This window comes from Lactuca virosa, chromosome 2 (genome assembly GCF_052849685.1).
Source record: "Lactuca virosa cultivar CGN04683 chromosome 2, Lactuca_virosa_CGN04683_v6, whole genome shotgun sequence".
Taxonomy (NCBI): Eukaryota; Viridiplantae; Streptophyta; class Magnoliopsida; order Asterales; family Asteraceae; genus Lactuca; species Lactuca virosa.
This window is the reverse complement of record NC_136427.1, coordinates 212,893,096-212,905,684: the sequence shown is the minus strand read 5'-3', so window position 1 is coordinate 212,905,684 and position 12,589 is coordinate 212,893,096. Positions and strand designations below refer to the sequence as shown.

General features: G+C 35.3%; 1 protein-coding gene across 2 annotated transcripts; it reads left to right on the top strand.

Annotated features, from left to right (window-relative positions):
• Positions 1-10,348: 10,348 nt before the first annotated feature.
• Positions 10,349-12,196, top strand: LOC145160158 (AAA-ATPase At3g50940-like). Of its 2 annotated transcripts, none has more exons than XM_079079269.1 (2): positions 10,349-11,457; positions 11,552-12,196. In XM_079079269.1, exons 1-2 carry the CDS (start codon positions 10,429-10,431, stop codon positions 11,990-11,992), a joined length of 1,470 nt encoding a protein of 489 aa, XP_078935395.1. In that variant the 5' UTR covers positions 10,349-10,428; the 3' UTR covers positions 11,993-12,196. The 2 variants fall into 2 exon arrangements, with proteins under 2 accessions (XP_078935395.1, XP_078935394.1); XM_079079268.1 differs by having other exon boundaries at positions 11,549-12,196.
• The last annotated feature ends 393 nt before the right edge of the window (positions 12,197-12,589 follow it).

Here is a 12,589-nt window from a genome sequence, read left to right as displayed (position 1 = left end):
AAACCTAATGTGAGTAATGTATTCATTAACTCACTAGGTTGCATTATTTATTAGTTATTATTGTGACAAAAAGGCACTCAAACACTTCGTATGTAACACGCGTGGTCCTCCTCCGTTCTCCGTTCTATTCTGGGTGATAATGATTTGTTCTCTCCTGATATTTATAGGGTGTCCTTCTCCTTCGTAGGTATATTGAATTTCTGTGCCGTCTTACTTCCGATTCTTACACCGATCTCCATTACTTCATAATGAAGAGTTCGAATCCCAGGGGTTCATGCGAATGCAAGTTTTTCGTTTTGTTATACTGTTCTCGATGATTCGACCTACATCTCTGCTACGTTTCTATAGTACTGTAAAAGCATTTAAGTTATTAAGACAGGGCATTGGCATTAACATCTTAAGTTGGTTCGGGTTTTACGCGGAGGCATCTTTTACTATAAAGATTAAAAGATGAACTGATTGTAAGATATCAAGAACGAACATGAATTTGATATCTCATAACCAAAACACTTAGTTCGATAGGGATCTTGTAAGGAATTGGAATTAGAAGTTCAATATAAGTACGAATTGTAACAGAATAATGTGAAATTGAATGGTTATTTTTCAAAATGTAAGAAGTAAATGTCGATTGTATAGGTGTATTAAGTACATAGAGTTTAGGAAAACTTGACTTTAAACAGGTCTATAATACACCATAATTCTGGGAAAAATATCGACATTAAAATGACCTACCGAAAATGAATTTTCGCAGTCGAACTGAAAAAGTATGAAAAATAACTCTAAGACATTTCCGAAGACTTAGACTATAACCAAAAGAGTAAACAGAGGGCGAGTAGAGTATGATCTACTTCCTACTAGATTCGGCCATGGGTTTGGCTAACTGGCGTTCTATTTCAAATATACGCCTATCTTGTACAACCTGATGTTCTCGCAATTGTTGCACTTCGGCTTGCGAAGCCGCCAGTTCTCCCTGTAAGAAGTTGGTACGATCCCTTGTTGCGTTATGATTGTCTTCCAGGTTGTGAAGACGAACAGCGTCGACACCAGTGGTAGTCTCAATCTGTATCACTCAGTCGATGATAACTCTTCCTTGTTCCGTGTTGCGAGAAACACGACGAACCAGCACAGGAAGTGCTCTATCTGCTGAACCTCCAGCTTCTAGACTGTAGAAGTTTCGGTCTCCTTGGTGGGGGGAAATTTTTGACCTTGTTCATGACTTCACCTTTCTAGGTTTATGGCCCACAGAAGCGTCGAGCCTTGAAAGTTCTGACGAGGGGTAGGGTTCTGAGCAACTGGAGGTGGATTATAAGCTTCTGATCCGGAGTCGTCGTCTTCTAGAAAGTCTTCAGCAAAATCATCGTCTAGGGGAATTGCAGGCTCATCTTCTGGTTCGGCACCGAGCCAACCAGCATTCCCTTGATTTGGAAGGTACGGATCTCCGGGAGGATGGAATCCAGCCATTTGCTTCTGATCGGGAATAGAGATAAGAGAAATATACATAAAGCTTGAGTGTAAAAAAAAATTGCGATAAGACTTACACCGAGTCCTTCTATAACCACCTAGTGTATACGAATCACATACAATCAAGATCGAATAGGCCGTTAGATAAGTAGCTTCACTTTAAGTCCACATCCACACAAGGAAAAGGACCTAAAGCGAAATCATAAACCCTAAGCCTATAAAATCTCAATCATGTGCAACCTTAAAGTATGCACTTTGCAACTATAGACCTGCCAGTAAAGGTTTTTAGTTTTTATGGGTAAGATTTTATTTATTTGACGATTTCTAGATCTAACAAAATATCAAGGTTCACACGTTTATTTCAGTTCTTATAATACCATAAAATACTCCTATAGTATTTTAAATTTGTAAGTTTGATTCTAGTGTTTTCTTTGGTAAGTTTTTGACTTGTTGCTCACTATGACTATTCCCCGACATACGTTGGTCATATCTCGGATAAATATAGTTGATGTGACATCCCCATTTTCACGGCCAGAAAAGACCGATTTTGTTTATGCTTTATAAAAATCAGAGTACTTCTTTTAACAAAAATGTTGCGGAATTTGTTCCCAGAAAACATGATAAATAGGTTATCAAAGCATTTCTGAGGAAATGTATTTTTATTCATTTTCAAAACATTGGGATGTCATTGTCAATACAGAAACATAAGCATAAACAGAACTTACATTATTTACACTAGTGATCTACATCTCTTTTAAATCTCTTAGTGTAAAGTAGCTTCGTATCGGCACCTGTGATACAAATAAGCTTAAGTGGGTCAGGTTGGGAAACCCGGTGAGTACATAGGGTTTTCAACCCATAATAATATAATTATTATGTTTAAACAACAAACAATCAACCTCATTTACCCATCCCCATTATCTTCCTTACTCTCAAGGGTCTACCTTAAGAGTCATCTATTCGTTTATTCCGAAGTCCCTTGCTTCCAGGGTTATAAGGCCGACACTAAGTCCATAGCTGCCAATGCACTAATTCCATAGCTGCAAAAGTTCCTTCATCGAGTACTAAATCCATAGCTACCAGTGTAGGTACTAAGTCCATAGCTACCAACGTTTATCTAATAGGTACTAAGTCCATAGCTACCAGGTACTAAATCTATAGCTACCAACACCTAACAAGTATTAAGTCCATAGCTACCTATGTTTACCTAATAGGGACTAAGTCCATAGTTACCATCGTTTGTCCAATAGGCACTAAGTCCATAGTTGCTGGTGTTTATTTATTGGACACTAAGTTTATAGCTGCCAATGTTTACTCACATCATCTTTTATCTCTCATCATTCATCTACCCATGTTATACCCAACATATTTGTAGATATAAAATACGTATACAGTTTAAATCAGTTAAAACATGTATAAAAACGTTCATCCAGCATAGATAGCAAGTATACAGATAATATGCACACATAACACGTAATTTATATTAAATACTTCATATCTATGTGTAAGATGAAAGGGACTATGCACTCACCTGAAAGGTGGTGACTCGGAACTCGGACAGCGCTTCGTTATCTCAAAACAATTTTCCCTTGACAAAACCTAGTATCAATACCACTAGGGTTTAGTCTAACGTTAACCGAGACTAATTAATAGTCTAGCTATTATTATTATTATATAAGCGTTAAACAACACTATATAACTCATAATTATATCCCAAATAATTATTATAAGGTCCTAATAACATTACTACATTAAAACATAAGCTATACTAAAGATAGGTTAGGCGTAGCGCACTTACAGCGGGTTTTTCTCAAAACCGGGTTTCGCTGGAGCAGAGTTTCTAAGCCGAAAGGCTCTTTTCTTGGGACTCCGGGAGCCTCGGGGCTTCCTTCGGGTGCTAAGGGGTTTACCTAGACTTTAGGGGGGGGGGGGTTTGGGGGCTAGAGAGAGAGTCTAGAGAGAGAAAGAATGGTTTAGAAAGGTGTGAAGAATGAGGGAACCCGGCACCTCTATTTATAGGCTGGAAAACAGCTCTACTCGTCGAGTAGGTCCTCCTACTCGTCGAGTCCATGCCACATGTCACCTTCTGGTGGCTTGCCTTGGGGAGAAAGCCTTGGCCCATAATCAGCCACGTCACCCCTTTTGCAGCAGCACCCTGCCGACTTCTAAACCCCGTAACTTTCGCATACGAGCTTCGTTTTCGACGTTCTTTTTTTCCACGCGTAGGTGAAAACAAGATCTACAACTTTAATTTAGACTCCATCGGCTAATTCTCGACCGATCTTAAATTTAACAGTAGGATGTGATTAGACTGTTAAATGACCACGAAGAATTCGTAACTCCTTCATACGGACTCCGTTTTCGTCTGTCTTTTTACCATTGAGTTCCTATTAATGAGATCTTCAACTCTCATTTAGGTTGCATAAGCCAAAAACCACTCGAACTAAAATTCGAGTTTCGGGTCGTGCACTGCTATGCCAAATCTTAGAAAATTTATAACTTCCTCATACGCAGTCAGATTTGGGCGTTCTTTTTATGGATGTTCTCGGTTTAACATATAATACAACTTTTGTTTAGATAACTAAGGCTAAAAAGTCATCTATTGTAAATTCACTATTTACGTCTCCCGGTGCCGTGCCGGTTTTGCCGAAAAACTTCGACGGGCCATAACTTATTCGTTATAACTCGGATTTCGGCGTTCTTTATATGTACGGAACCCTTGAGACATATTCTACAACTTGGTTAAGATTATTTATTCTAAATAATCTTTTGTAGAAAAGTCGTTTTCGACCCCTATTATCTCTAAATTAACTAGCCCGGATCTACGGGCGTTACAGTTGATCAGGCTATATTCATCCTCGATCTGATTACATATTCTGAGGCCTAATCATAGTGTCCAACTTGCCTTAATACTTCTGTATAGTTTTGACTATGATACTAGATCGTTGTGCATGCATGTACTTATACTTTTATACAACTAGCATTTTAATTTTAAAAGTATAGTTTGTGTGAAAACGTTTAGTCAGAGAGTTTTAGTCCCTTTGCATTTATAGTTTGTATATCTTATGTGGTTCGATATACTTAGTTCACTATAAACAATGCTCTGATATCAATCTGTCACACCCCCAAACCAGAATGGCGGAAACATTCGGGGGTGGATGACTTCATTAGTATCATAACAGTTGAATATTTGTAAAGAAAGTAAACACAACCATCATAAATATAATTTAAAAGTTACATTGTTGAATAGAATACATGTCTCAAAATAAATTACATTATGATGATTTAATAAGTTTTAAGACTGACGTCTTAGCGTCCCTTCTCCAAAAGCTGATGATTTACCTGTATTACTGAATCCCTGAGAAATACAAATAGTTTTGAAAAAGTGTCAACAATTAAGTTGGTGAGTTCATAAGCGTTTTTGTATAAGAATAGTATCCTTTTCAGTGTAAAATAACTGAGTTTGTTCCTAGAAAATCCAATATTTTCTATAAGAGAGTGGTGTTTTTAGAAGTCCCAAAAGACTGAATGTATAAGTGTTTTCCATACTTGAAATAGTATAAGTAGATTTATATAAATATATATAATCACTAAGGCGTTTAACAGCCCCGTAAACCGAGATGTATTAATACTCCATGTGAGTTTTTATAACCATGCTATTGACCCAGACTGCATGTAATAACGTTCTTCAGGCGTTGGAATGATATGACGTTTGTCACCCCAGACCTGCCGGTCTAACTGTAGCTAACAGTTTAGGTGTGGGATTGTCAGTCCCATATAGATCTATACACAAATATCACGCTCTCCCTACAAGAGATTATGGCTTATAAAACAGGACTTAATCTGCGAACTGAACGGTTCGATGAATTCAGATATCTCACAAAGTTTGGTATCAACAGGTTTACGTATGAAAAGTCCATTTTCCTTGTGAATATAAGTATTTCCTCTTTTGTTTATAGTATGTAAAAATATCATGAATATCTCGTAACTATACCTATTATAGTTTTAAAAAAAGGTTGTTCCGTTAGGATGAAAAATCTTGGTGTATTACCAACCTTGCATGAAAAGTAGTTTTTAACTTTAGTAATTACGTTATTTTATGTATTTAACATTTATACATAAGATGTAGGTAAAACATTTAAACTTATAAGTATTTCAACGTAAGTTTTTCTTGTGTTTCACTTGTATTTCCCCCCTAAAACATAGAAAAGGCGTGAAAATATAGGGGTATGAACTCACTTGATAAGTGGTGAATCGGGCAGCGTGTCGTTTCTAGGAATGATCTTTCTTGACGTAATCGCGGGTTTCTGGTGAAGAAACGAGCTTCACGCGGGCAGCACTTCGACTGGAAAGAATGTTTTTCTCGGGGACACCAGGGCGTCGAGACTCATAGGGGTGTTACCGGGGCTTCGGGGTACTTTAAGAGGGCTAGATAGGGTATCGGGAGTGAGAGAGTGAAGGAATTAGCAGCTAAACCCGACTGCTTTCGATTTCTATTTATAGGGTTGATTTCTTGAAATTCACGTCGTGAACAGTACTCCCACATCGTGGGCTTGATCGTCACTGCATGCGTCATCGCAAGTTGGGTCTGGCAGACTCCAGGAGGCGTCAGAAGACATTTCACTTCGACTAGAAAGAATGTTTTTCTCGGGGACACCAGGGCGTCGAGACTCGCGTCGTGTTTTAGGGGTGTTACCGGGGCTTCGGGGTACTTTAAGAGGGCTAGATAGGGTATCAGGAGTGAGAGAGTGAAGGAATTAGCAGCTAAACCCGACTGCTTTCGATTTCTATTTATAGGGTTGATTTCTTGAAATTCACGTCGTGAACAGTACTCCCACATCGTGGGCTTGATCGTCACTGCATGCGTCATCGCAAGTTGGGTCTGGCAGACTCCAGGAGGCGTCAGAAGACATTTCACGTCGTGAACACTGATTTCACGTCGTGGTCTCTGACAATTTTGGGGTTTCGCGCCCCGAACTTCAGGAATTCATAACTTTCGCATACGAACTCCGTTTTCGACGTTCTTTATATCCACGCGTAGGTGAGATTATGCTCTACAACTTTCGTTTAGACTCCGCCGGCTAATTTTGACTCAGATTTTAATATTATATTTTTAAACGGCTGGGACAGGAAAAGTTCGTTAAAAATTCATAACTTCTTCATCTGACGTCCGTTTTCGTCTGTCTTTTTACCGTTGTACAACTATTGTCAAGATCTTCGATTCTCGTTAAGGTTGCGTCGGCTAAAATTCGCTCGATCTCTATTTCGAGTTTTTAGCTGTCTACTACTTATCCGAAACTTAAAAAATCATAACTTCTTCATACGAAGTCAGATTTGGACGTTCTTTTTATGCATGTTTATAGTTTAACATAATCTACGACTTTCGTTTAGATACCTAAGGCTAAAAAGTATTTTACCGGTTTTGTCGCGATTCTTTGATTGGTCATAACTTCTTCGTTATAACTCGGATTTTTGTGTTCTTTATATTTCTGAAAACCTTGATACGATATCTAACATTTTATGTAACCCAATTGAGACTATTGAACACTTCATTTTTGACGTTATTTTCATTATATCGAAAATAGATTACAATACTTGACTTTAGAACATTATATTGTCTTGAAATGTCGGGTTGTCACAAAAATGATTGTTCATGTTTGAGAATATAGATCTGAAACAAATGAGTGTTTTTTTTTCAAATATGAAGAAAATGTTTGACCGTACTTGTGGTGGTGGTGGTGGTGTCCGCCGACAGTGGTGGTGACCGAACTAGTCTTGTAGGGGAATAAAGAAAAGTGGGGTTACATTTTATTTTTTCTTTTGTTTAACTTTTAACTAGAAAAATAAAAAAAAATTATAAACAAATAGAAAAAGAAAATTAAAATGAAAAATTCGTCATTTGAAATATTTTCAAAAACTTTTGGACTAAAGTCACAACAAAATCAAAGTTTTGGACCGATGGTGATAGTTTAAAACTTTTTGGACTAAACTTGCGAGTTTTGATATAACACAGGGACCATTTTTGCAATTTTGTCTAAAAATAAATAATAAGTTGTTGTTCGGTTTTTTTGGACTATTTAGTTCTTATTTTATAAGGCTAGAGGGAGTGGGGTCATAAGAACCACTCTTATGTCATGTAGACGCCACATGAGCTCCATGTCAATTTACCATGCTTTTGTGTGGTATTTGCCACACACTAGGTGTGGTGTACCAAAAGAGAGAGAGAGAGAGAGAGAGAGAGAGAGAGAGAGAGAGAGAGAGAGAGAGAGAGAGAGAGAGAGAGAGAGAGAGAGAGAGAGAGAGTACGAATGTTTCTTACACCACGCAACCAACCTGCAGTGGAGACCGTTGGGTGGGGGCGGTGCTCCCCATTACCACTATGGCAAACCACATTGGAGACCACACCTACTCCCTTTTGTCTAAACCAAAACCAATTCGAAATCCAAAATAATAATTCAGTTTAGCTTAAATTCAGTCCAAAAATATGAATATCTTAATCAAATAGTCTAATCCAAGTAGTCAGATTTGACAATTCGATTTCAACCAAATAGTGAACAACACTATCATACACACCATGACCAAGGTCATATATAACACGACCCAACCTAGAAGCAACCTCAAAAACGATCTAGCTTAGCTAATTCAAGGAGATTTTAATAATATAATGACATGTTATATTATATTCTTGTCTTATTAAATGCTAAAGAGATAATTTTCATAAATTTATTCTGTCACGTCATATTATGGGTCGGTTTGACAAAACGTTGAAAGTTTGTAATTGGTAAATGAAAGCTATAACTTTATTTGTATCTGAGTGTTTGACGAGAAAAACTGCAGGTTTCTTGAAATGAGTACAATTAAAAGATATTATGTTAATCTTATTAAGGGTATTTTTGAAAATTAATTAAAAACACTCACTAGTTTTTTCTTAAATCATACGTGATGTAGTTTTTAAATTTTGAATGTTTTGTTAAAACTAAAAACTTAAAGACTATACTCCCAAACATTTTTATTTAAATCGTAAAAACTAAAAGTTAGTAATTTTGTAAATAAATTCAAATTATATCAACCTTGTCTATATAATTAAAAAAAATTTCAAAAGATCTTATTAACATCATGAAAACTCCATCATTAAAATATTCAAAAAACTAAATCGATCATAAGCGGTATAATTATATTTTGGTTGTTGTATGTACTCTCATAATTCATAGAATTCTTTAATGCAACCTTTTTTTGTCATTTTATTGTCTTTAAAACCATTTTTTTTATTAGACATATTTTTTTTTGTTTTTTTGTTTTTTTGTTTATTATTATTATTATTATTATTATTATTATTATAAAATTAATTTGATTAGATGTCTCTTTAATAGTGTGAATGAAAAAAATAACACAAGGATAGTCTTAATGAAAAAATAACACAAAAATAGTTTGAATGAAAAAAATAATAATATATGAATAGTTCAAATGGAAAAATAACACACAGATAGTCGGAACAGAAAAACAATACATAGATAGTTAGAACGGAAAAATGAACACACTGATAGTTTAAGGCTATGTTTGGCGTACTAGCTGAAAAGCTAGCTGTAAGCTAAAAAGCTAGTTGTTAAATAAAAAGCTAGTTGATAGTTGAAAAACTAACTGATAAAAAATAACATTTGTTAAAACTAGCTGAAATATAAAATTACATAAAAGAACATGTAAGAGTGTGTGTTTCTATAATTATTTAAGGGGTGTATTTGGAAAATTTTAAAAAAGCTCATAGAAAACAAGTTTAAGTTGTTTTTGAAAAAGTTGGCTTATAAGCTAGCTTATAAGAACATCTCCAATGGGGGCTTTTTTTATAGCTTATTACTATTGATTTTTTATAAATGAGCACTTATTCCCATTGGAGCACACCACTTTTTTGCTTATTTTTATTGACCACTCAATATATATTGAGTGGTCAATATAGTTTAACTCTTGTATATTTTACCCCCTCATCTTCTATTAATATTTTAATTTACCCCTTTATTATATTTTAGTTTTCAATTTATTTATTTATTTAGTAGTTAATTTGATTTGTCACTTTATTTAATTTATTTATGAAATATTTTGTGACATTTTACGAACTTTTAGAGGTATTATAAAAATTCGTTTAATACAATGTGTGTTTAAAAATGACTAACTAAATGGAGGGGGTTTTATAGAACATTTTAAATAAATAAGTATAGATTAGTTAAATTTAAAGAAAAAACTAGTGGAAGAGGTTAACCATTGGAGATACTATTTATTTAGAGGTTAAAGTTAATAGAATAATGAGGTGACATTAATTTTAAGCTATATCATAGCTCAACCATTGGAGATGCTCTAAGCTATTGTTTCGTTTACCAAACACGATAACATAAAAAAGCTCGAAAAATAAGCTAGCTTATCAGCTAGCTGTGGTGCGTCAAACACAGCCTAAATGAAAATAAAAATAGCACAAAAATAAATCAAATGAAAAAAAATATTTTTAATGTTAATAATAATAATAATATGTATTTATTAAAAATAATAAAAATAAAAAAATAACAAAAATAAATAAAAAAACAGAAAGATAGTTTAAACGAAAATAATAATATTATGTATTTATTAAAATTATTAAAATCAGAAAAATATAAAAAAAACAGCATAAAAAAACAGCATAAAGAACAAAAAAAATATAGAAAAAATATAGAAATTTTTTTTTTGGAGAGATGCATAAAAAAACCCCTTATATTTTAATGAAAATTACAGTGAAAATAAGAAATAAAAATATTATATCTATGACTCGTGTAGTAGAAAATTTGATAATTCCCAGATCATTTAAGTCTTTATTACGTCAGTAAGCAACGTCAAGAAACCCAAGCCCGCCACTATAAAAATCCCTTTTACCATCTAAAAGACTAAAACCATAGGCAAACCTTCACCACTTGAACCTCCCTCAACCAAAACCCTTTAATTTCTAAAATGTCCACTAAAAGTAAATCAAAACTTCCCACAGTGAAAACCATCGTCTCCACCATCGGCTCAGTCGCCGCCGCAGCTATGGTGGTACGCAGCGTGGCCCGCGATTACTTGCCACCTGAATTCCAAAATTACCTTTATCTCGGTTTACGCAATTTCATCAACAAATTCTCCACACACTTGACTTTGGTCATCTATGAATCCGATGGGTTTCAAGACAACGAAATCTACAACGCCATGGAACACTACGTCGCTGCCAGAATGTCTACCGAAATCCACCGTATGAAAGTCACCAAAACTCCTAACCAGAACAACATCGCACTTACCATGGAAGTCAACGAGGAGTTCACCGATGTTTACAACGGAGTCAAACTCTACTGGTCTTCGGTTTCCAAGAAGACTCCGACAAGACAATATCGCAGTCACGATGACTCGAATTATTCTTATCGAACCGATCAACGATCGTTGGAACTCACTTTTCATCGGGAACACAAAGATCTGGTGATGAACGAGTACTTTCCTTTTGTACTTAAGGAAGCGGAGATACAGAAACAGGAACAGAAAACCTTGAAGCTATTCACAGTCACCCAAAGCTCGTCGTATTCGAGACCCACGAAGTGGACATCGGTGAATCTTGATCATCCGGCTAACTTTACGACGCTGGCAATGGATTCTGATATAAAGGAGAAAGTGATGAAGGATTTGGATAGATTTGTAGAGAGGAGAGATTATTATCGGAAAGTAGGAAAGGCATGGAAGAGAGGTTACCTGTTGTATGGTCCACCGGGTACCGGAAAATCAAGCTTGATCGCAGCCATGGCGAATTACCTGAATTTTGACATATATGACTTGGAGTTGACTGAAGTTAAGTCAAATTCCGAGCTGCGGACGTTGTTGGTGGCGACTGCTAACCGGTCAATACTGGTGGTGGAGGACATCGATTGCTCTGTGGAGTTGCACGATCGGGAGGCCGGAGAGGCGGCAAAAGCTGCATCCCGGAAAAACGGAAAGATGTACCCAGAAGAGAAAAAGGTTCGTAATTCCAAAACCACGTAGCTCTTTTCCTTTCGATTTAGATTTTTACTTATTTTGCTTCATATAATCATATGTCAACTGTTTTCAGCAGGTAACTTTATCGGGTTTTCTTAATTTTATTGATGGGTTATGGTCAAGTTGTGGAGATGAACGAATCATCATATTCACTACAAACCGGAAGGAGAAACTCGACCCTGCTCTTGTTCGTCCTGGTCGTATGGACGTTCACATACACATGTCATATTGTACGCCATGTGGATTTCGTCAGTTAGTTTCTAACTATCTTGGAATCACTTATCATACTCTTTTTAAACAAATTGAGGATTTGATGTGCGAGATTAAAGTTACTCCTGCTGAAATAGCAGAGCAACTGCTTAAGGATGATGATCCAGATGTCGTTTTCAGTGGTCTCATTGAGTTTTTTGATGTAAAGAGGAAGGAGGATGAGGAGGCTGAGGCTAAGGAGAAAAAGAAGAAAGAGGAGATAGAATTGGCTCTAAAAGAGATGGAAAAGAGCGAACAAAGTGACTAAAAATTAAATGGTTTTCTTATTAAAAATTAGTATTTTTGGGTATTTCATATTTAAGAAAAAAATGATTGAGCATTGTACAGTAATATTTCATGAATTGACATTCATATCGTTAACATTTTATATAGACTCATGGTAGGACCTGAATTACTAAGATTTGAATTTTTAAGAATAAGATATGAAGTTATAAATGTTGTTCGGTTGGAACATCTGAATTTTAATGTTGGATTATAAAAAGTAGTGATCCGTACAAAACACTTTTTGGTCATACACAATAATTTGTGATTTATGGAGTTGTACAATACAAAAATATAAAACACAAATTGTTGTGTATGGCTAAAAATTATTGTGTACGGATCAGCACCCATGATAAAACAATCACTTTACCCTTATGTGTTATTTTTTGATGAATTCATTGTTTTTATTTATAAAATAACCGAATCAACTTTTTGAACAATCATAAAAAATATATATAAACACCATATAAAATCCAAATTAAACATAAATCGAAATTAAAATACAAATTCAAATCAAACATAAATACTTTCAAATCCACGAAATCATACTAAAATTCAAATAAAATCCTTCAAATTTAATTTG

Coding starts and splice junctions, on each gene's coding strand:
- LOC145160158 (XM_079079268.1), top strand. CDS start 10,429: ATGTCCACTAAAAGTAAATCAAAACTTCCCACAGTGAAAACCATCGTC. Junction 11,458..11,548: donor TGTACCCAGAAGAGAAAAAG/GTTCGTAATTCC, acceptor AACTGTTTTCAG/CAGGTAACTTTATCGGGTTT.